At 46.3% G+C, this 25000-nt stretch overlaps 2 protein-coding genes and 1 long non-coding RNA gene across 20 annotated transcripts in view; all 3 read left to right on the plus strand.

Annotated features, from left to right (window-relative positions):
* Positions 1-3399, plus strand: part of LOC110528871 (plastin-1) — a 10837-nt gene extending 7438 nt beyond the window's left edge. For all 3 annotated transcript variants that reach the window (XM_036982720.1, XM_036982719.1, XM_036982721.1), the window contains 8 exons: positions 1-15; positions 106-301; positions 1145-1223; positions 1480-1594; positions 1998-2131; positions 2222-2345; positions 2485-2609; positions 2712-3399. The exon at positions 1-15 is cut by the window's left edge and continues 81 nt beyond it. In XM_036982720.1, coding sequence (XP_036838615.1) covers positions 1-15; positions 106-301; positions 1145-1223; positions 1480-1594; positions 1998-2131; positions 2222-2345; positions 2485-2609; positions 2712-2850 — 927 coding nt within the window. In that variant the 3' untranslated portion in view covers positions 2851-3399. The remainder of the gene's footprint in view (positions 16-105; positions 302-1144; positions 1224-1479; positions 1595-1997; positions 2132-2221; positions 2346-2484; positions 2610-2711) is intronic.
* Positions 3400-7023: 3624 nt separating this feature from the next.
* On the plus strand, positions 7024-12981 carry LOC110528902. Of its 14 annotated transcripts, none has more exons than XR_005052525.1 (11): positions 7024-7251; positions 8973-9114; positions 9206-9324; positions 9491-9771; positions 9986-10129; positions 10321-10471; positions 11382-11538; positions 11597-11764; positions 11896-12045; positions 12247-12314; positions 12425-12981. It is a non-coding gene; the product is annotated as an uncharacterized LOC110528902 (long non-coding RNA). The 14 variants fall into 14 exon arrangements; XR_005052528.1 differs by having other exon boundaries at positions 11628-11764; XR_005052526.1 differs by having other exon boundaries at positions 11429-11538; positions 11625-11764; positions 11896-12018; positions 12211-12314.
* Positions 12982-13590: 609 nt separating this feature from the next.
* Positions 13591-19347, plus strand: LOC110528777 (endophilin-B2). Of its 3 annotated transcripts, XM_036982723.1 has the most exons (10): positions 13591-14165; positions 14525-14666; positions 14750-14878; positions 15015-15148; positions 15259-15351; positions 16854-16937; positions 17135-17248; positions 17346-17446; positions 17528-17891; positions 17973-19347. In XM_036982723.1, exons 1-10 carry the CDS (start codon positions 14109-14111, stop codon positions 18801-18803), a joined length of 2049 nt encoding a protein of 682 aa, XP_036838618.1. In that variant the 5' UTR covers positions 13591-14108; the 3' UTR covers positions 18804-19347. The 3 variants fall into 3 exon arrangements, with proteins under 3 accessions (XP_036838618.1, XP_036838619.1, XP_036838620.1); XM_036982724.1 differs by lacking the exon at positions 17973-19347 and having other exon boundaries at positions 13593-14165; positions 17590-17702; XM_036982725.1 differs by lacking the exon at positions 17973-19347 and having other exon boundaries at positions 13593-14165; positions 17346-17388; positions 17528-17685.
* Positions 19348-25000: the final 5653 nt, after the last annotated feature.

The following is a 25000-nucleotide window of genomic DNA, read 5'->3' on the forward strand; positions in this document are numbered from 1 at the left end:
ATGACCGGCATCAATGTAAGTGCGTGTATATTCACATGTGCGTGTTCATGTTTTCATGCGTGTGTGTGTGTGTGTTGCCGTTTTCGTTTGTGTGTGTGTGTATAGGAGCGTGACGACGAACGCAGGGCAGAGATGATGCTTCGCCAGGCAGCCCGTCTGGACTGCAGACAGTTTGTGTCTCCTATGGATGTGGTGTCTGGCAACAGCAAGCTGAACCTGGCCTTCGTAGCCAACCTCTTCAACACACACCCGGCCCTGAAGAGGACTAACAGCAACAACATAGACACAGCACTCATAGAGGGTGAGCTGCACACACACACACACACACACACACGGCCCTGAAGAGGACTAACAGCAACAACATAGACACAGCACTCATAGAGGGTGAGCTGCACACACACACACACACACCCGGCCCTGAAGAGGACTAACAGCAACAACATAGACACAGCACTCATAGAGGGTGAGCTGCACACACACACACACACACACACACACACACACACACACACACACACACACACACACACACACACACACACACACACACACACACACACACACACACACACACACAGCCCTGAAGAGGACTAACAGCAACAACATAGACACAGCACTCATAGAGGGTGAGCTGCACACACACACACACACACACACACACACGGCCCTGAAGAGGACTAACAGCAACAACATAGACACAGCACTCATAGAGGGTGAGCTGCACACACACACACACACCCGGCCCTGAAGAGGACTAACAGCAACAACATAGACACAGCACTCATAGAGGGTGAACACACACACACACACACACACACACACACACAGCCCTGAAGAGGACTAACAGCAACAACATAGACACAGCACTCATAGAGGGAGAGCTGCACACACACACACACAAACACACACACAAACACACACACACACACGGCCCTGAAGAGGACTAACAGCAACAACATAGACACAGCACTCATGGAAGGTGAGCTCCACACACACACACACACACACACGGCCCTGAAGAGGACTAACAGCAACAACATAGACACATCACTCTTAGACGATGAGCTACACACACACACACACACACAAACACTCTTTCTCTCTCTCACAGCACACTGTAATATGTGTAATGTTGTCCTAACAGGAGAATCCAGAGAGGAGAAAACATTCAGGAACTGGATGAACTCTCTGGGAGTTGCTCCCTATGTCAACCACCTCTACTGGTACAGTAACCACACACACACACAGAGAGAGAGAGAGTATGCATGTGTGTGTGTTGATGTTTTCATGTGTTGATTGGTGTGTGTGTGTTGATGTTTGTGATGTTTGTGTGTGTGTGTGATTGGTGATGTTTGTGTGATTGGTGTGTGTGTGTTGATGTTTGTGATGTTTGTGTGATGTTTGTGATGTTTGTGTGTGTGTGTGTGTGTGTGTGTGTGTGTGTGTGTGTGTGTGTGTGTGTGTGTGTGTGTGTTGCAGTGACCTGTGTGATGCGGTGGTGATTCTCCAGTTGTATGAGAAAGTCAACGTCCCTGTAGAGTGGAAAAAAGTCAACAGACCTCCATACTCTGCACTGGGCAGTAACATGAAGAAGGTACACACACACATACTTTATTTGAATCCACCAATCGAATTGACAAAAAAAAGGATACCAAACATTTCAAAGGTCGATGTATGAGTTGCACTACAGAAAGCACCTGCTTCTCCAAACAGCTAGGTTGCCCATGACAGCTGAAACAGACCAGTACCTAGCCAATTGCTTTGCCATAGTTTTTGTCAGGCTTCTCAGCAAAGGCCTGCTCCACATAGTCGTCCAATGAGCAGCCCACTTCCAAAACGAGCACCTACCCTGGCCTCCCCCACAACAAAAATATCCAGCGTATTTGGCACACACACACACACACACATGCACACACACAGAGACTCTTTTATCAATATATTGTTGATGAAAATACAGAGGATTTCCAGGCATTGTGTTGGTGTGTCTGTGTGTGTAGTTGGAGAACTGTACCTATGCGGTGGAACTGGGTCGGAATAAAGCTCGATTCTCATTGGTGGGAATTGGAGGAGTGAATCTGAACGAGGGAAGTCCCATGCACACACTGGCTCTGGTCTGGCAGCTGATGAGGAGGTATGTACAGTACAAACACACACCTTTCCTTTTCACTTCGACATCTCTCTCACCTCTTACTATCCCTCTATCATCCCCCACCCCCCTCAGGTACACTCTCCAGGTGTTGTCTGATCTAGGAGATGGGGAGAAGATTGGAGACCAGATTATAATCAACTGGGTCAACACTCAGCTCAAAGAGGGAGGCAAGGACTCACAGATCAGCAGCTTCAAGGTGGGTGTGTACGTGTGTGAGTGAGCAGCGCATGTTGTGTTCATGTTCATCAGCTTTAATGTGTGTGTGTGTGTCCTGCAGGATAAGCTGATCAGTACTAGTCTCCCAGTGATAGACTTAATGTGTGTGTGTCCTGCAGGATAAGCTGATCAGTACTAGTCTCCCAGTGATAGACTTGTTAGACACCATCGCCCCCAAATCTATCAAAGAGGAGCTGGTGAAGAGAGGGGAGCTCAGCGATGCAGACAAGCTCAACAACGCCAAGTAAATAACCCCTGACCCGTAACCTCTGAACTCTAAATGACCTCGACCTCTAACCTCTTACTTCTGACTGACCTCTTTCCCTTCCCTTTTGTCTTCCTATAGGTACGCTATCACGGTATCCAGGAAGATTGGAGCCCGTGTCTACGCTCTGCCTGATGACCTGGTCGAGGTGAAACCCAAGATGGTTCTGACTGTGTTCGCGTGCCTGATGGGGAGGGGCATGAAGAAAGCTGACGGCTGAACACACACGCACTCAGACACACTAACATACACTAACAGCCTGTCCCAATTGGCTCCTTACCCTTTACCCTCTTCCTGTCTCCTGCACATCTAGTCTGTGATTAGATCAGTGTATATAATCGGAGCACAGCTCATTGTTCATTAAACATTTCTTTCATACTGATAGAAAGCGAGCGGTTATGTGCCTAGTGTGCTCAAGGAGGCACTGATGGATCATTTTAATATCTCTAAATTATGTTAATGTATTAATTCATTCTGCGTAAAAGAAACAACAGAATAGAATTATAAATCTATGTAGAGGAGGGGACATGAGGGGACATTCAATCACACACACACGCACACACGCAGACATACACACACCTTACAGAATTAACAGTACAGACACACTACAGACCTGTAAATGGCGTGTTATTCTCTTGACTTAGTCAACTCAATCTACCCGAAGATAACAGACTGACATTTTGTTCATGCAAATTGTGTGCGTGTGGGAGGGGTGGTGCATTTTTGAATACTCAATCATAAACACATATAATAAAACCCATTTAAGAAACACGTGTTTTTGACACCCTTCATCCGGGACTGCGATAAATGGAAACCAAGGAAACAAAGGAGAACTGTGTGTTGGAATGAGGTCAGTTAGCCTTGTGTGATTTGATGCATGATCTCAACTTCCATCTCACTAACAACGCTGGGATGTGACTTAGTCCATTTAATGCACAGTTACATCTTCCCCTCTTGCCTCAACTCCCACATTTCAACTGGCAGTGATTATTACTGTGCCACAGATACAGCTTTTTGGGGCTGAGCCTCAGAGGTGGAAACACAAACGGCAACATTTTGGAGCCAAACACTGGTGCTCAGCCTGATAATGGAAATAAACCACACGAGACCTACAAACTCTTAGAATATATACCACAAGAGACCTACAAGCTATTTGAATAAATACACAAGAGCTCTTAGAATATGAAGTACCAGTCAAAAGTTTGGACACACCTACTCATTCAAGGGTTTTTCTTTATTTATACTATTTTCTACATTGTAGAATAGTGAAGACATCAAAACTATGAAATAACACATATGCTAATATGTAGTAACCAAAAAGGTGTTAAACAAATCAAAATACATTTTGTATTTTAGATTCTTCAAAGTAGCCACCCTTTCTTTGCCTTGATGACAGATTTGCACACTCTTGGCATTCTCTCAACCAGCTTCACCTGGAATGCTTTTCCAACAGTATTGAAAGAGTTCCCACATATGATGAGCAGTTTTTGGCTGCTTTTCCTTCACTCTGAAGTCCAACTCATCCCAAACCATCTCAATTGGGTTGAGGTTGGGTGATTGTGAAGGCCAGGTCATCTAATGCAGCACTCCATCACTATCCTTCTTCGTCAAATAGCCCTTACATAGCCTGAAGGTGTATTTGGTCATTGTTAGTTTGAAAAACATAGTCCCACTAAGCGCAAACCAGATGGGATGGTATATCTCTACAGAATGCTGTGGTAGCCATGCTGGTTAAGTGTGCCTGCAAACTTGATGATTGAGTTGGAGGCGTGCATGGCCACGCAGTCATGGGTGAACAGGGAGTACAGGAGAAGGCTGAGAACGCACCCTTGTGGGGCCCCAGTGTTGAGGATCAGCAGGGTGGAGATGTTGTTTCCTACCCTCACCACCTGGGGCGGCCCGTCAGAAAGTCCAGGACCCAGTTGCACAGGCCTGGGTCGAGACCCAGGGTTGATGACGAGTTTGGAGGGTACTATGGTGTTAAATGCTGAGTTGTAGTCAATGAACAACATTCTTACATTGGTATTCCTCTTGTCCAGACGGGATAGGGCAGTGTGCGGTGTGATGGCGATTGCGTAGTCTGTGGACCTATTGGGGCGGTAAGCAAATTGGAGTGGGTCTGGGGTATCAGGTAGGGTGGAGGGGATATGATCCTTGACTAGTCTCTCAAAGAACTACATGATGACAGAAGTGAGTGCTACAGGGCGATAGTCATTTAGTTCAGTTACCTTGGCTTTCTTGGGAACAGGAATAATGGTGGCCATCTTGAAGCATGTGGGCACAGCAGACTGGGATAGGGATTGATTGAATATGTCCATAAACACACCAGCCAGCTGGTCTGCGCATGCACTGAGGACGCGGCTAGGGATGCTGTCTGGGCCGGCAGCCTTGCGAGGGTTAACACGTTTAAATGTTTTACTCATGTTGGCCACGGAGAAGAGCCCACAGGCTTTGGTAGCGGGCTATGTCAGTCGTACTGTATTGTCCTCAAAGCGAGCAAAGAAGTTGTTTAATTTGTCTGGGAGCAAGACGTCGATGTCCACGATGGGGCTGGTTTTCTTTTTGCAGTCCGTGATTGACTGTAGACCCTGCCACATACGTCTCGTGTTTGAGCTGTTGAATTGTGACTCTACTTTGTCTCTATACTGACACTTTGCTTGTTTGATTGCCTTGCTGAGGGAATGGCTACACTGATGGTATTCGGTCATGTTTCCAGTCGCCTTCCCACCATGAGTACAACATCACCGATGCACTTGCTAATAAACTCGCTCACCGAGTCAACGTATACGTCAATTGTCTGAGGCTACCCGGAACATATCCCAGTCCACGTGATCGAAGCAATCTTGAAGCGTGGAATCCGATTGGTCAGACCAGCGTTGGATAGACCTGAGCATGGGAGTTTCCTGTTTTAGTTTCTGTCTATAGGCTGGGAGCATCAAAATGGAGTCATGCTCAGATTTGCTGTAGGGAGGGCTTTGTATGCATCACGGAAGTTAGAGTAGCAATGGTCCAGAATGCTACCAGCCCGTGTCGCGCATTCGATATGCTGATAGAATTTAGGAAGTCTTGTTCTCAGATAAGATTTGTAAAAATCCCCAGCTACAATAAATGCAGCCTTAGGATATAAGGTTTCCAGTTTACATAGAGTCCAGTGAAGTTCTTTCAGGGCCGTCGAGGTATCTGCTTGGGGGGATATACACGGCTGTGACTATAATCAAAGAGAATTCTCTTGGTAGATAATGCAGTCGGCATTTGATTGTAAGGAATTCTAGGTCAGGTGAACAAAAGGACTTGAGTTCCTGTATGTTGTTATGATCACACCATGAGTCATGAATCATAAGGCATACACCCCGCCCTCTTCTTACCAGAGAGATGTTTGTTTCTGTCGGCGCGATGCGTGAATAAACCGGGTGGCTGTACCGACTCTGACAACGTATCCCGAGTGAGCCATGTTTCCGTGAAACAGAGAATGTTACAATCTCTGATATCTCTCCGGAAGGCAACTTGTGCCCTAATTTCATCCACCTTGTTAACTAGAGGTTGGACATTGGCGAGTAATATGCTCGGAAGCAGCGGATGGTGTGCTCGTCTTCTGAGTCTCTCCTGCGGCGACCACGTTGTTTTGGGTCGGCCTCTGGGATAAGATCCCATGTCCAGGGTGGAGGTCCAAACAGAGGATCCGCTTCGGGAAAGTCGTATTCCTGGTCGTAATGATGATAAGTTGACGTCGCTTTTATATCCAATAGTTCTTCCCGGCTGTATGTAATAACACTTGAGGTTTTCTGGGCTAACAATATAAGAAATTATACATTACTAACAAATTACTGCATAGTTTCCTTAGGTCCTGAAGGACCTGAAGCGAGGCGACCATCTCTGTCAGCGCCATTTTGCATGGGTGACTACTTTGAAGAATCTCAAATGTAAAATATATTTTGATTCGTTTAACACTTTTTTGGTTACTACATGATCCCATATGTGTTATTACTAGTTTTGATGTCTTCAATAGTATTGTACAATGTAGAAAATAGAAAAAAGAAAGAAAAACCCTTGAATGAGTAGGTGTGTCCAAACTTTTGACTGGTACTGTATAATCACAAGACATCTACAAACTCAGGCTAGTAGTCCAGATTCTCAATCTCAGAACCACCTGCAGAAGTAGACAGACATACACAGTTATATTGCACAGTAGAAAAAGGCCAATGTGATCATCATATTCAATAGGACATGCTGGACAATAACAGTAACATGCAAATATTTAGATTTTTTCTCCCCACAGATATCCTATTCAATTACTGGTATGTGAGTTCTGTACATCTGTACATTTTACATCATATCTGCTGCAGTTTCCTCAAGGGAGAGCCGTTTGCGTTTGTAACTTGTCCGAATCAAGACTGGACCTCTACAGTTGCCATAGCCAAACGTCACTTTGGAGCGAAAGATTTTAAACGGCTCCTTTGAGAAAGACTTGAGGGCCGAAATGTTGTCGTTTCTCTCATAACAGGGTACAATTTAGCCAGCTGTTTTTAAATAGAGCGTTTTGTGGACTGTTCACAGTCCCTGGTCTAAAGATGAAAGGCTTGGAAATGTCCGCTATGATACCTGCACTGCAGGAGCTAGCGAGGTGAGACTCGAGACTGCGCTGTCTATACGGTGGACATTGTTATTGTTTTGCTACTGTAGGTAACGTTAACTTAGCTAACATGCTAGCTAATGCTGGCTAACTTAGTACAGTTTTCCAACTGCTCCTCAAATTGTTTAGTAAAATAATTTAACAGTATGACATGATAAACGTCACGAATGCTAACTAGCTCGGTAGCTTGTTAATAGTACACTAAGCTAACTAATTAACTACATTGCTGTAACAACTTGTTGTCAATGCAGTAGGTTTAAATATTGCAAAAACAAAGTGTTGGAGAAGAAAGTAAAAGTGCAATATGTGCCATGTAAGAAAGCTAACTTTTCAGTTCCTTACTCGGGAACATGAGAACATATGAAAGCTGGTGGTTCCTTTTAACATGAGTGTTCAATATTCCCAGGTAAGAAGTTTTAGGTTGTAGTTATTATAGGAATTATAGGACTATTTCTCTCTATACGATTTGTATTTTATATACCTTCGACTGTTGGATGTTCTTATAGGCACTTTAGTATTGCCAGTGTAACAGTATAGCTTCCGTCCCTCTCCTCGCTCCTCCCTGGGCTCGAACCAGGAACACATTGACAACAGGCACCCTCGAAGCAGTGTTACTCCATGCAGAGCAAGGGGAACAACCACTCCAAGTCTCAGAGCGAGTGACGTTTGAAATGCTATTAGCGCGCACCCCGCTAACTAGCTAGCAATTTCACATCGGTTACACCAGCCTAATCTCGGGAGTTGATAGGCTTGAATTCATAAACAGCGCAATGCTTGAAGAATTGCGAAGAGCTGCTGCCTACCATCGCTCAGTCAGACTGCTCTATCAAAAATCAAATCATAGACCTAATTATAACATAATAACACACAGAAATATGAGCCTTTGGTCATTAATATGGTCGAATCCGAAAACTATCATTTAGAAAACAAAACGTTTATTCTTTCAGTGAAATACGGAACCGTTCCGTATTTTATCTAACGGGTGGCATCCCTATGTCTAAATATTGCTGTTACATTGCACAACCTTCAATGTTATGTCATAATTATGTACAATTCTGGCAAATTAATTACGGCCTTTGTTAGGAATAAATGGACTTCACACAGTTCACAACGAGCCAGGCAGCCCAAACTGTTGCATATACCCTGACTCTGCTTGCACTGAACACAAGAAAAGTGACACAATTTCCCAAGTTATAAGAAATTAATGTTAGCAGGCAATATTAACTAAATATGCAGGTTTAAAAATATATACTTGTGTATTGATTTTAAAGAAAGGTATTGATGTTTATGGTTCGGTACATTGGTGCAACGACAGTGCTTTTTTTTCGCAAATACGCTTGTTAAATCATCACTCGTTTGTCGAAGTAGGCTGTGATTCGATGAGAAATTAACAGGCACCGCATCGATTATATGCAACGCAGGACAAGCTAGTTAAGCTAGTAATATCATCAACCATGTGTAGTTAACTAGTGATTATGTTAAGATTGATTGTTTTTTATAAGATAAGTTTAATGCTAGCAGGCAACTTACCTTGGCTTCTTGCTGCCCTCGCGTAACAGCTAGTCAGCCTGCCATGCAGGCTCCTCGTGGAGTGCAATGTAAGGCAGGTGGTTAGAGAGTTGGACTAGTAACCGGAAGGTTGCAAAAACGAATCCCTGAGCTGACAAGGTAAAAATCTGTCGTTCTGCCCCTGTTCTCTGTGTGTGTGTCAGTGTGTGAAGGGGTTTCTTTACACTGCCCTGAAGGCTGAGGTTGCCGTGGTGATGCAAGAGAGGGAGGATGGAGAAACGCCTGCTAAGCGACCCTGTCTACCCATCACCCCCCTGGCCAGCAAGACCCCCGAAACTACCAGATGTGAGTCACATCTGATCTCAACTCTCTATATCACTCTAAATCCTACTGTCCATATCAACATGTTACCAACTTTATCTCTCTGTGTGCGTAGTGAGGTGTGAGCGGCAGGCTGAATGACCTTCTGGCCTCTCTGGTGAACTGTGACCTTGACCCGACGACCCCTGAGCCTGACGAAGACCCTGAGAGCTCTGGAGGGACTCGCTCTGGATGGTATTAGCAGTCTCAGTATGGGGTCCATTTCTCTCTCTCTGTATTCCAGGTGGATGGTAACAGTAGTCTCAGTATGGGGTCCATTTCTCTCTCTCTCTGTATTCCAGGTGGATGGTAACAGTAGTACTTTCAGTATGTGGTCCATTTCTCTCTCTCTGTATTCCAGGTGGATGGTAACAGTAGTACTCTCAGTATGGGGTCCATTTCTCTCGCTCTGTATTCCAGGTGGATGGTAACAGTAGTACTCTCAGTATGGGGTCCATTTCAAGCAGTTGAAGCGCCTAGTGGAGTAGCCGTCATTCAGCCAGATCCTGATCCCTCTGCAGTCTGTCCTCATCCCCACACTGCCCTCTACTGGCCCTGCAAACACACTGCACCACAACGCATTCCCCGGACACTGGGCCTGCCTCCATGGCTTTGACGATACTGTGTGTGTGGGGGGGAGAGGTTTGTCTTTCTGTGTGTGTCGTGTCACATGGTGTGTGTGTGTGGGGGGGGGAATAGTTTGTCTTTCTGTGTCTGTGTGTGTCGTGTCACATGGTGTGTGTGTCGTGTCACATGGTGTGTGTATGTGTGGGGGGGGGGAGTAGTTTGTCTTTCTGTGTCTGTGTCGTGCCACATGGTGTGTGTGTGTGTGTCTCATGATGATGTGTGTGTATAGGTGGAGATCCTAGCCTCCCTCCAGGAGCCCAAGAAGATCGGCCTGAAGGGAAGTGATGGGAGGAGCTACACTGTGATGTGTAAACCTAAAGATGACCTCCGGAAAGACTGTCGCCTCATGGAGTTCAACTGCCTCATCAACAAGGTGTTTAACCTGTCACTTCTCCAACTGGCATCTGTACAACAACAGACTGCTGTAGCCCAGAGATATCAGAACACTTCAGACTTTTGTGTGTGTGTGTGTGTGTGTGTGTGTGTGTGTGTGTGTGTGTGTGTGTGTGTGTGTGTGTGTGTGTGTGTGTGTGTGTGTGTGTGTGTGTGTGTGTGTGTGTGTAGTGCCTGCGTAAGGATGCAGAGTCCAGGAGGAGGGCGCTCCATATCCGTACATATGGTGTGATCCCACTGAATGAGGAGTGTGGCATCATCGAGTGGGTCAACAACACTGGAGGTCTCCGACACACTCTGACCACACCCTACTAAGAGAGAGGTACACACACTGACCACACTCTACAAGGAGAGAGGTACACCCACTGACCACACTCTACAAGGAGAGAGGTACACCCACTGACCACACTCTACAAGGAGAGAGGTACACCCACTGACCACTCTACAAGGAGAGAGGTACACCCACTGACCACACTCTACTAGGAGACAGGTACACACACACACTGACCACACCCTACTAAGAGAGGGGTACACACACTGACCACACTCTACAAGGAGAGAGGTACGCACACTGACCACACCCTACTAGGAGAGAGGTACACACACTGACCTCACTCTACTAGGAGAGAGGTACACACACTGACCATACTCTACTAGGAGAGAGGTACACACACACTGACCATACTCTACTAGGAGACAGGTACACACACACTGACCACACTCTACAAGGAGAGAGGTACACACACTGACCACACTCTACAAGGAGAGAGGTACACACACTGACCACACTCTACTAGGAGAGAGGTACACACACTGACCACACCCTACTGGAAGAGAGGTACAAACACTGACCACACTCTACTAGGAGAGAGGTACACACACTGACCACACCCTACTGGAAGAGAGGTACAAACACTGACCACACTCTACTAGGAGAGAGGTACACACACTGACCACACCCTACTGGAAGAGAGGTACAAACACTGACCACACTCTACTAGGAGAGAGGTACACACACTGACCACACTCTACTAGGAGAGAGGTACACACACTGACCACACTCTACTAGGAGAGAGGTACACACACTGACCACACACTACTAGGAGAGAGGTACACACACTGACCACACTCTACTAGGAGAGAGGTACACACACTGACCACACTCTACTAGGAGAGAGGTACACACACTGACAACACACGCCACATACTCAATAAAACGTGTGTGTGTGTAGGTATCCTGATGTCAGGTAAAGAGTTGAGGACGTTCATTCTTCCTCAGACTGCATCATTTGAGGAGAAGCTGAAAGTCCATAAGGACCTCCTGTGTGCCAGACACCCCCCTGTCTTCTATGAATGGTTCCTCCAAACCTTCCCTGACCCCACCACATGGTACGACCAAGTACACACACACGTTTACAACATACAGTATACATTACTGGTGATTTAGTGTGTGTGTGTGTGTAATGTGGGTACAGCAGCAGGTCAGCCTACTGTCGCTCCACAGCGGTGATGTCCGTGGTGGGCTACATCCTGGGTCTTGGAGACCGCCATGGAGAGAACATCCTGTTTGACTCATTCACGTGTTCACGTCGACTTCAACTGCCTCTTCAACAAGGTGTGTGTTGCTTGGACTTGCTGGCACCTCAACAAGTTAATGAGGCCAAATTGAATACATGCCTCTCGATCCCACCCCTTCTCTTTCTCCTCCCTCTCTTTCTCTCTCCCTAACCCCCCTCACTCTCTCAGGGTGAGACGTTTGATGTTCCGGAAGTGGTTCCGTTCAGACTGACCCAGAACATGGTCCATGCTATGGGCCCTATGGGGACAGAGGGGCTGTTCAGAACCGCCTGTGAAGTCGTGCTACGCCTGGTGAGAGACCAGCGAACCACTCATGAGGTACACACACATATAAACACAGGGATTTAAATGAAGCTGTCCCTCTTGCCAGAGGCTACTGAGATCAACATGTGCCAAACTAGCCCACCAGGAGAGTGGGACTTCAAAGGACCAATGGTGGGGTGTACAGTTGTGTGTGTGTGTGTGTGTGTGTGTGTGTTTCAGTGTACTGAAGACATTTCTCCCATGACCCTCTGGTAGAGTGGAGTAAACCCAAAGGACGATCCAAGACACAGGCCAGTGAGACTGGAGAGAGAGTCAACGAGAAGGTACACACACACTCTATCCCTCTCTCTCTCTAAATAAATGTTCATATAAAACACAGTATCTCTAAATACATGTGAAAGGATTAACTAACACATCCTTTCTCCCCTCCCAGGCCAAGACCCATGTGTGTGAGATTGATCAGCGTTTGCAGGGCGTGATAAAGAGTCGTAACAAGGTGTTGGGTCTTCCTCTGTCTATAGAGGGACACGTCCACTACCTCATAGAGGAGGCTACCGACGACAAACTACTGTGTCAGATGTACCTGGGCTGGGGACCTTACCTGTGATACACACAGCTTCTCTGAGACACTGTTTATGATGTTCAATATTTGACTTGTTCTGTTATCAATGAAATTCTCTTCCTTTTTCATATTTTTGTAAATCTGGAGTAATTGTTATGTTTTTCATGGGGCAGTTGCAAATTTTTACCGTACTAAAAAAAAAAGTATTTAAATGTGTGTGTGTGTGTGTGTGTGTGTGTGTGTGTGTGTGTAATCTAATTACAGCTGCAATCTCTTGGGGTATGTCTCTATAAACCTGACACATCAAGCCACTGGGATTTTGGCCCATTCAAGGCAAAACTGCTCCAGCTCCTTCAAGTTGGATGGGTTCCGATGGTGTACAGCAATCTATAAATCATACCATAGATTGTCAATTGGATTGAGGTCTGGGCTTTCACTAGTCCATTCCAAGACATTTAAATGTTTCCCCTTAAACCACTCGACTGTTGCTTTAGCAGTATGCTTAGGGTCATTGTCCTGCTGGAAGCTGAACCTCCATCCCAGTCTCAAATCTCTGAAAGACTGAAACAGGTTTCCCTCAAGAATTTCCCTGTATTTAGCACAGATACATCATTCCTTCAATTCTGACCAGTTTCCCAATCCCCGCCAATGGAAAAACATCCCCACAGCATTTGGTGGGCGGCCCTCTTTTGGTAGGTTTGTTGTGGTGCCATATTCTTTCCATTTTTTTAATGGATTTAATGGTGCTCTGTGGGATATTCAAAGTTTCAGATATTTTTTTATAACCCAACCCTGATCTGTACATCTCCACAACTTTGTCCCTGCTTGCTTAGTGGTGTTGCAGACTCTGGGGCCTTTCAGAACATTTAATTGTGTGACTTCTGAAGGTAATTGGTTGCACCAGATATTATTTAAGGATTTCATAGCAAAGGGGGTGAATACATATGCACGCACTACTTTTCCGTGTTTATTTTTTTAAACAAGTACACTTTTTTCATTTCGCTTCACCAATTTGGACTATTTTGTTTATGTCCATTACATGACATCCAAATTAAAATCAATTTAAATTACAGGTTGTAATGCAACAAAATAAGAACAACGCCAAGGGGGTGAATACTTTTGCAAGGCACTGTACATGAACCATTCACTCACACATGACAGAGGGAGTTTGACATTTTGCGGGACACCTAATCTTCTTCGCGTCATAGGGCGACAAATGTTCTTTGCAGCAGCCCATTGACGTCACCAAAACATCCTCTAAAGCCGCGAATAGAAAAACGAGCTGCTGGAGAGGTAAACAAGATTCCGCTGTCATTCATTCAAACAACGCGAGCTGATATGATGGATATTCTTAGCTCCTCTGTGTGGAAAATGTTATGACAGGATACATCACCGCTAGTCATACTCTGTCTTTCTAGAATGGTCGTTGTTTAAGGTCTCAGTTTTTCACATGCCAGTAATCCGGTTAGAAGAGATGTATTTTTATAGCTGTCCACGGCTGCTAGACAACTAGCCTAGCTCGTTGCGCCGTAGGAGAGCGGCCGACCTTGACCAGATGGATATCACGAGGCTCGCTGTGGACGCGGGCGCGTTTATCAACCGAGCTGTTCAGGTGAGGGAGATGTTGAATTTAACTTCATTGATCTCCAAGGGTCGATTTCTATGTCAATCTGATTCAGTTAGATAGTAGCGTGGATGACAGCAGTGTATTTGCCTAACATATATAGCTAGTTGTCACAAGATGTAATAATAATAAATAAATTGTGCTCAAGTGAACAAAGCCGCTGGTCGGCAATCGGAGATTCAGCACCATTCATATGGACAACGTCATGTTCAGCACCACGTGACAGTGGACAGCGACGGTCTCAGGAGCAGCCATTCCTCAAAGAAATAGCCTTTCATGTGATCCTTTGAAACTGCATCTACAACACACACACTCTCACACATAGATGACGTGTTGTATCTCCTCAGTATACGGAGGAAGCTCTGGGACAGGCTGAGAAGACAGAGTTGGACAGCCGGTTGGGGAGTCTCCTGGACAGAGCAGAGTCCACTAAGACCTGGACTGACAAAATCATCTCACAGACTGAGACTTTATTGCAGCCTAACCCTGGTTAGTTTGTGTGCGTGTGTGTGTGTGTGTAAGCTAAGGGATTTGAACCTCTAACCCCTGATCTCTGAACCCTAATTTTTTAGGATCTCGTTTAGAGGACTTGTTGTATAAGGGTCTGGATTGGAGCGCCCCTGAGAGGCCAACCCCCCACGAGCTGCTGAGTGAAAACATGATGGACGCTGCTCTGGAACTGGGGAGACACACACCCTACGGTACACACACACACACACACCCTACGGTACACACACACACACCCTACGATACACACACACCCTACGGTACACACACACCCTACGGTACACACACACACTATGGTTAGAGACTGGACATGTGTGTGTGTGTGTGTAGGTAGTACTCTGATTAAGTGTGGGGAGTTGGAGAGGCAGATCGGGTTGGCGAACAAGAAGCTGATCCAGAGTACAGACATCAACTTCCTGTCTCCGCTACGGAGGTTTACTGACCAGGAATACACAGTCATACAGGTACACACACACACACCACACCACAACACACACACACTATTATAACACAAATACACTCTGACAACTGCGTGTGTGTGTTTGTGTGTGTGCGTGCGTGTGTGTGTGTGTAGAATGAGCGCAGGCAGCTGGTGAATAAGCGGTTAGATCTGGACATTGCAAAGGCCAGACTGAGAAAGGCACAGGAAGCAGACATCGAGGCCCGGGTGAGAACACACATACTGCTGACCTCATACTGCCCACCTCATACTGCTGACCTCGTACTGCTGACCTCCTACTGCTGACCTCCTACTGCTGACCTCGTACTGCTGACCTCGTACTGCTGACCTCCTACTGCTGACCTCATACTGCTGACCTCATACTGCCCACCTCGTACTGCTGACCTCGTACTGCTGATCTCCTACTGCTGACCTCCTACTGCTGACCTCATACTGCCCACCTCCTACTGCTGACCTCGTACTGCTGACCTCATACTGCCCACCTCATACTGCTGACCTCGTACTGCTGACCTCGTACTGCTGACCTCGTACTGCTGACCTCATACTGCCCACCTCATACTGATGACCTCCTACTGCTGACCTCGTACTGCTGACCTCATACTGCCCACCTCCTACTGCTGACCTCGTACTGCTGACCTCATACTGCCCACCTCCTACTGCTGACCTCCTACTGCTGACCTCGTACTGCTGACCTCATACTGCTGACCTCATACTGCCCACCTCATACTGCTGACCTCATACTGCTGACCTCATACTGCCCACCTCATACTGCTGACCTCCTACTTGCTGACCTCCTACTGCTGACCTCGTACTGCTGACCTCATACTGCTGACCTCATACTGCCCACCTCGTACTGCCGACCTCGTAATGCCGACCTCGTACCGCTGACCTCGTACCGCTGACCTCCTACCGCTGACCTCGTACTGCTGACCTCACACTGCTGTCCTCCTACTGCTGACTTCGTACTGCTGACCTCGTACTGCTGACCACATACTGCTGACCTCATACTGCTGACCTCTCACTGCTGACCCCATACTGCTGACCACACACTGCTGACCCCATACTGCTGACCACACACTGCTGACCTCGTACTGCTGACCCCATACTGCTAACCTCCTACTGCTGATCTCACACTGCTGACCTCATGAATTGACCCTTCGCTAACCAGCTGAGCTAGCAAACAATGTAACAAATTATCATTTTGGAATCTCAAAATACTCCAAAAGGCACTGCATCTCAGGAATCACAGTAGCAAGTACCCCTGGTGCACTGTTACTTTATTTTTAAATTATTACATTTTTGTTATTTAAAAAAAAGAAAACTCTGTTTTTGCCATAGCCCTCACTGACTTTCATACGATTTAAACGTGAGCTTGTCCTAGGTGTCAGACTGGATGACAGTTGCTATCCATTGGACCTACTCAGACTTAACGAAGGGTCAATGGTGGCTTGAAAGATTTATGCGTATTTGGGTCAGGAGAGGTGTGCCTTAGGTTTCCAAGAATGTCAACAATGCATAGCATCAAAAGTCAAGTCTCATCTCTCTCTCCTCTCTCTATCTATCTCTCTCGCCCTCTCTCTATCTCATTCTCTCTCTCTCGCTCTCTGTGTCTCTTTCTTTCTTTCTCATTCTCTCTCTCTTTCTTTCTCATTCTCTCTCTCTTTTTCTCATTCTCTCTACTTCTCTCTCTCTCCCTTTCTCTCTCTCAGGGTCTAAATGCTAACCCATTAGGAGAGGAGTATGTAGCTCATGTCTCCTACATGTTCAGCTTCCTACGAGTCAGATGGCTGAAGGTCAGTCCTCACATATACACATGCACACTCCCACATGCTTGTTTTAACATCAGGTAGCACAGTAAGACTGGACGATATAATGAAAATGGACCAGCAGTTTTCTCATTGGTTGGTACTGTTCCTGTCTGTTTTCTCATTGGTTAGTCCTGTTCCTTTGTCTTCTCATTGATCTATGTATCTCTATCCATTGCTGTCAGATGTGGGCCCAGGAAGTCTCTCAGGCAGAGATGGAGCTGAGGATCTCTCAGTGTGTGTTTGACCGACAGTCAGAGATCACCAGACTACTGCTGGAGGGAATCAACACTACACATGTATGTACCAACACGCTCGCGCACACACACACATTCACATAGACTGGTATTAACACAGACACCTGCTCACTCTCTCGTTCTACCCTGTCTGTTGCAGGCTGCCCATTTGAGAAGCCTGTCTGACTTTGTAGAAGCCCAGGGTAGCTACTACGCTCAGTGTTACCAGCTCACACAGGACCTACACACCCAACTGGCCTGGTGTGTATCTGTGTGTATCTGTGTGTATCTCTGTGTGTGTGTGTGTGTGTGTTAACCACTTTTTGTTTTCTCTCATTGTAGCGCTCCCCCTTTGATCTGCTACAATAACAACTGGCACTTAGAAACTAACCAACCCTCAACAGGTAACCTGCCCTTACCAACCATTCAGCCCCTAGCAACCAGTGACTCTGCAACAACCAACCAGGCAACTAGCCAACCCTTAACAACCACCCAGCCCTTAGCAACATGTGAGTCTTCGACAACCATCCAGGCAACTAGCCAACCCCTATCAACCAACCAGGCAAACAGCCAACCCTTAGCAACCAACCAGACAGCCAATGAGTCCTCAAAAACCAACAAGTCCTCGACAACCAATAAGTCCTTGACAAACAACCAGACAAGCAGACAACTCTTAGCAACCACTGGATTCTCTACAACCAACCAGGTAACCAACTAGTTTAGATTAGTTTATTAGACAAAAATCACATATCAAGGTCAAAGACTTATTTCCATTTTGGTCTGCTAGGCTTTGTCAATCATCCAGACAAACAGCCAAGCCCTACAAACCAACCAGGCAACCAGCCAAGCCCTACAAACCAACCAGGCAACCAGCCAACCCCTACAAACCAACCAGGCAACCAGCCAACCCCTACAAACCAACCAGGCAATCCGCCAACCCCTACAAACCAACCAAGCAACCAGCCAACCCCTACAAACCAACCAGGCAACCAGCCAACCCCTACAAACCAACCAGGCAACCAGCCAACCCCTACAAACCAACCTGGCAACCAGCCAACCTCTGCAAACCAACCAGGCAACCAGCCAACCTCTAGGAACCAACCAGGCAACCAGCCAACCTCTACAAACCAACCAGGAAACCAGACAACCCCTACAAACCAACCCGCCAACCAGCCAACCTCTAGGAACCAACCAGGCAACCAGCCAACCCCAACAAACCAACCAGGCAACAAGCCAACCCCTACAAACCAACCAGGCAACCAACCAACCTCTAGGAACCAACCAGGCAACCAGCCAACCTCTACAAACCAACCAGGCAACCAGACAACCCCTACAAACCAACCTGGCAACCAGCCAACCTCTAGGAACCAACCAACCAACCCTGACAAACCAACCAGGCAACCAGCCAACCCCTACAAACCAACCAGGCAACCAGCCAACCTCTAGGAACCAACCAGGCAACCAGCCAACCTCTAGGAACCAACCAGGCAACCAGCCAACCTCTACAAACCAACCAGGCAACCAGACAACCCCTACAAACCAACCCGGCAACCAGCCAACCTCTAGGAACCAACCAGGCAACCAGCCAATCCCTACAAACCATCCAGGCAACCAATGAGTCCCCAACAACCAATGTGTTCTCAACAACTAATGAGTCCTCGATCACCAACCAGGTAACTAACCAGCCCTCGACATCCAATCAGGTAACCAACCAATCTCTAGCAACCTACCGGACAAACAGCCAGCCCTTAGCAACCAATGAGTCGTCAACAAACAACAAGAACTCGACAAACAACCAGGCAACCAGCCAACCCTTGAAAACCAAACAGGCAACCAGACAACCCCTACAAACCAACCAGGCAACCAATGAGTCCCCAACAACCAATGTGTCCTCATCAACCAACCAGGCAACAAACCAACCCTTGAAAACCAACCAGGAACTCATCGAACCCTTAGCAACCAATGAGTCATCAACCACCAACCAACCCATACAAACCAACCAGACAGCCCTTGACAAGCAACCAGGAAACTGGTGCACTTATGTGGCTATATTGAAGCAACATCTCAAGACATCAGTCAGGATGTTAAAGCTTGGTCGCAAATGGTTCTTCCAAATGGACAATGACCCCAAGCATACATCCAAAGTTGTAGCAAAATGGCTTAAGGACAACAAAGTCAAGGTGTTGGAGTGGCCATCACAAAGCCCTGACCTCAATCCTATAGAATTTTTGGGGAGAACTGAAAAAGCATGTGCGAACAAGGAGGCCTACAAACCTGACTCAGGTACACCAGCTCTGTCAGGAGGAATGGGCCAAAATTCACCCAACTTATTGTGGGAAGCTTGTGAAAGGCTACCCGAAATGTTTGACCCAAGTTAAACAATTTAAAGGCAATGCTACCAAATATTAATGTAAACTTCTGACCCACTGGAAATCATTTTATTTCTTTCTGAAAATAAATAAAAGCTGAAACAAATCAGCTACTATTATTCTGACATTTCACATTCTTAAAATAAAGTGGTGATCCTAACTGACCTAAGACAATAATTTTTACTAGGATTAAATGTCAGGAGTTGTGAAAAACTGAGTTTAAAAGTATTTGGCTAGTGTGTATGTAAACTAAATGTGTATGTAAACTTCTGACTTCAACTGTATCTATTGGAGCATCCATGTACTCTTTAAGTGAGTTATGTATCCAGGCCTAAATGTATGTATATGGTGGTGATCTATGTGGAGGTTATCTAGATGTATATGCATGTAGGTTACTGTATATGCTGGTGATCTATGTGGAGGTTATCTAGATGTATATGCATATAGGTTACTGTATATGCTGGTGTAGATCTATATGGTTGGTATATGTCTATTTGGAGACTTAGAAATGGAGTAACATTGACAGCTGTGTTTACATTATGTATTGTGTCGTCTGTGATCAAGAGAGGTGACATTTTGTTGCATATGGAATACGTGTGTGTGTGTGTGTGTGTGTGTGTGACCCTTCACCTCTATAGGGTGAGGTCATTTTCCATACGGCAACATGTCATGCTTATTCCATAGTATTAAACATACACACACACTTACAGCCTTGAATATAGTCCCACCAGGCTAAACCGTGTAAATGTTTCCGTCTACAGATGTTTTCAATTGACCCTGCCTGAGAGGGCAGCTATACACACACACACACACACACACGCACACACACACACGCACGACAGCCCCGCCTCGATCTGCTGGTGCTGAGGTCTACGTGGTTACTCTGGGTTACTGGGACACAGAACACACACACATTAACTATTGAGGTTTGACTTCCCTGTCTCTGAACCTGTCAGGGTTGTTTCAGTGACATTATGTTTTATTATTAACTCTGACCATATTAGATCATCTGGAATTATTTAGAATCATATTAAACTGATAATGAGGCTCTGGTGCAGTGTGATGTTTATCAGAGCTCTGAATCTATGGCTGCCGTGTTCCCGATCTGAACCCTGTTCAGACTATGATGTGTGTGTGAGTGTGTGTGTTTGTGTGTGCGCACACCCGCCCTCTCTCAGCTGAGGGCCTGTATCAGAGCCAAATGAGAAGTCGGAGTCTTAAATCCGTCCATGGCTGTCGGTATTCCTGGGTTTCCTGTGGCGTTCCCGGTCATAATAACTGTTTCCTGTGACTATGGAATGCTTCACCTGTCCGTCAGTGAGAGGTCTCCTGGTGAGAGGTTTTATGGACGAGCCGCATCCTGTGTGGCTGAGGAAATATGAACTCCAGATCTACGCACACACACACACACACACACACACACACAGCTTTACTTAGTACGCTGTTTGGGGATATTACATTTTATAGTATGCAAACTTAAAAAAAAAAAAAAAAATAGCATTTTGTACAGTTAGTCAATTGTAAATACTTTTATTAAGCTATATGTAGGTGAGAATTCTGGTTCGGTATCGGAGATATTTTACTAAACAACAGTTGCATACTTCTCACGGTCTTCTACAACATGAGCAGACCTGTGGCGAGGTGAACCTTGGAAGTCCTTGGTCATAGTTTCCACATCTCCATTGAGGGACCTGTCTTTGGTACACATACTGCGGAGGAAGGGGGACACAGTCAGGTATGTACACATACACACACACACACACACAATGCACACATTCTTGTTGGCCCATGCAGGGAGACCGACAACATGACGTTACCAAAACATTCCCATCTAAAATAGTCAGTGAATCATTTTTATGTCTGATTGAGCACACTGTGGTCTAACCCGCTAGCAGCAGGTAGGTGACCACAGCTGACATCAGGGGATCCTTCAACAGGTGCAGACGTCTCAAGGTATATAGTAAAGTCATTTAGCAAACAGAGTGACTTACAGTAGTGAGTGCATATATTTAATAGTCTTTATGTACTGGTCCCCCGTGGGAATTGAATCGACAACCCTGGCGTTGCAAGCGCTATGCGCTACCAGCTGAGTCACATTTATTGATTTTGTAGAAATCAATAAAACAGACCAGCCCAAAAATGAAACTTATCTGTTGTTCTGGTTTCAACCTTGACTTTTTCATGACGTGTCTCTTGTACACGTACTGCTTAACTGAGATGTGTGTATATAAGTCAGGGGTCTGAGCCTCATAAAGTGTATCATATCGGAACAGGTATCGTTTCAGAATGAGGGGTGCTGTTGCTCTGCTGGTGTTGCTGTTCTGTCTGGGGCATGGACTCAGGAGGAGAGTGGAGGATGTTCTGTCTGCAGGTGAAGAAGAAGCCGGATGTGGAGGTCATGGGCAGGCGTTGTTACGCATGTTCTGCGATCGTGAGACCGGTTAGACGTGCTGCCAAATTCTCTAAAACAACGTTGGAGGCGGCTTATGGTAGAGAAATGAACATTGAATTCTCTGGCAACAGCTCTGGTGTACATTCCAGCAGTCAGCATCAAAACTTGAGACATCTGTGGCATTGTGTTATGTGCCAAAACTGCACATTTTAGAGTGGCCTTTTGTTTTCCCCCAGCACAAGGTGCACCTGTGTAATTATCATGCTGTTTAATCAGCTTCTAAACTCAGCAAAAAAATAAACGTCCTCTCACTGTCAACTGCGTTTATTTTCAGCAAACTTAACATTTGTAAATATTTGTATGAACATAAGTTTCAACAACTGAGACATAAACTGAACAAGTTCCACAGACATGTGACTAACAGAAATGGAATATTGTGTCCCTGAACAAAGGGGGGGTCAAAATCAAAAGTAACAGTCAGTTTCTGGTGTGGCCACCAGCTGCATTAAGTACTGCAGTGCATCTCCTCCTCATGGACTGCACCAGATTTGCCAGTTCTTGCTGTGAGATGTTACCCCACTCTTCCACCAAGGCACCTGCAAGTTCCTGGACATTTCTGGGGGGAATGGCCCTAGCCCTCACCCTCCGATCCAACAGGTCCCAAACGTGCTCAATGGGATTGAGATCCAGGCTCTTTGCTGGCCATGGCAGAACACTGACATTCCTGTCTTACAGGAAATCATGCACAGAACGAGCAGTATTTCTGGTGGTATTGTCATGCTGGAGGGTCATGTCAGGATGAGCCTGCAGGAAGGGTACCACTTGAGGGAGGAAGATGTCTTCCCTGTAACGCACAGCGCTGAGATTGCCTGCAATGACAACAAACTCAGTCCGATGATGTTGTGACACACCGCCCCAGACCATGATGGACCCTCCACCTCCAAATTGATCCCGCTCCAGAGTACAGGCCTCGGTGTAACGCTCATTCCATCGACAATAAACGCGAATCCGATCATCACCCCTGGTGAGACAGAACCGTGACTCGTCAGTGAAGAGCACTTTTTGCCAGTCCTGTCTGGTCCAGCGACGGTGGGTTTGTGCCCATAGGCGACGTTGTTGCTGGTGATATCTGGTGAGGACCGGCCTTACAATAGGCCTACAAGCGCTCAGTCCAGCTCTCTCAGCCCAGCCTCTCTCAGCCTATTGCGGACAGTATGAGCATTAATGGAGGGATTGTGCGTTCCTGGTGTAACTCGGGCAGTTGTTGTTGCCATCCTGTACCTGTCCCGCAGGTGTGATGTTCGGATGTACCGATCCTGTGCAGGTGTTGTTACATGTGGTCTGCCAATGCGAGGACGATCAGCTGTCTGTCCTGTCTCTCTGTAGCACTGTCTTAGGCGTCTCAGTAGGGACATTGCAAATTATTGCCCTGGCCACATCTGCAGTCCTCATGCCTCCTTGCAGCATGCCTAAGGCACATTCACACAGATGTGCAGGGTCCCTGTGCATCTTTCTTTTGGTGTTTTTCAGAGTCAGTAGAAAGGCCTCTTTAGTGTCCTAAGTTTTCATTACTGTGACCTTAATTGCCTACCGTCTGTAAGCTGTTAGTGTCTTAATGACCGTTCCACAGATGCATGTTCATTCATTGTTTATGGTTCATTGAACAAGCATGGGAAGCAGTGATTAAACCCTTTACAATGAAGATCTGTGAAATTATTGGGATTTTTTACAAATGATCTTTGAAAGACAGGGTCCTGAAAAAGGGACGTTTCTTTTTTGCTGAGTTTATATATGGCACACCTGTCAGGTGGATGGATTATCTTGGTTTAGGAGAAATGCTCACTAACAGCGATCAAATTTGTGGACAACCTTTGAGAGAAATCAGCTTTTTGTGAGCATGGAACATTTCTGGGATCTGTACACTATACTGAACTGTACACTACTGAACTGTACACTCTACTGAACTGTACACTACTGAACTGTACACTATACTGAACTGTACACTACTGAACTGTACACTACTGAAGTGTATACTATACTGAACTGTACACTACTGAGCTGTACACTACTGAAGTGTATACTATACTGAACTGTACACTACTGAAGTGTATACTATACTGAACTGTACACTATACTGAACTGTACACTACTGAACTGTGCACTACTGAACTGTACACTACTGAAGTGTATACTATACTGAACTGTACACTACTGAACTGTACACTATACTGAACTGTACACTACTGAACTGCTCCCTCTCTCCATCCCTCAGCGTTAAAGACCAGAGGCAGTGGCCCAAATCACAACGTTGAACAACTCTAATTTATATGTTAACAATGCCTGAGGTCACTGGGCTATTATTAGCACGGTTTTACTCATTAAGTTGTGTCGTTTTATATGACTGTTGTTATTGTTTTAAGTCATATTCTTAGCCTCTCCCTTTCTCTGGTCTATCCAACCGGGTGTCTCCCTTTCTCTGGTCTATCCAACCGGGTGTGTCTCCCTCTCTCTGGTCTATCCAACCGGGTGTGTCTCCTTCTCTCTGGTCTATCCAACCGGGTGTGTCTCCCTCTCTCTGGTCTATCCAACCGGGTGTCTCCCTTTCTTTGGTCTATCCAACCGGGTGTCTCCCTTTCTCTGGTCTATCCAACCGGGTGTCTCCCTCTCTCTGGTCTATCCAACCGGGTGTGTCTCCCTCTCTCTGGTCTATCCAACCGGGTGTGTCTCCCTCTCTCTGGTCTATCCAACCAGGTGTCTCCCTCTCTCTGGTCTATCCAACCGGGTGTGTCTCCCTTTCTCTGGTCTATCCAACCGGGTGTCTCCCTCTCTCTGGTCTATCCAACCGGGTGTCTCCCTCTCTCTGGTCTATCCAACCGGGTGTCTCCCTTTCTCTGGTCTATCCAACCGGGTGTGTCTCCCTCTCTCTGGTCTATCCAACCGGGTGTGTCTCCCTCTCTCTGGTCTATCCAACCGGGTGTGTCTCCCTCTCTCTGGTCTATCCAACCGGGTGTGTCTCCCTCTCTCTGGTCTATCCAACCGGGTGTGTCTCCCTCT

Source organism: Oncorhynchus mykiss, chromosome 7, assembly GCF_013265735.2.
Source record: "Oncorhynchus mykiss isolate Arlee chromosome 7, USDA_OmykA_1.1, whole genome shotgun sequence".
NCBI classification, from domain to species: Eukaryota; Metazoa; Chordata; class Actinopteri; order Salmoniformes; family Salmonidae; genus Oncorhynchus; species Oncorhynchus mykiss.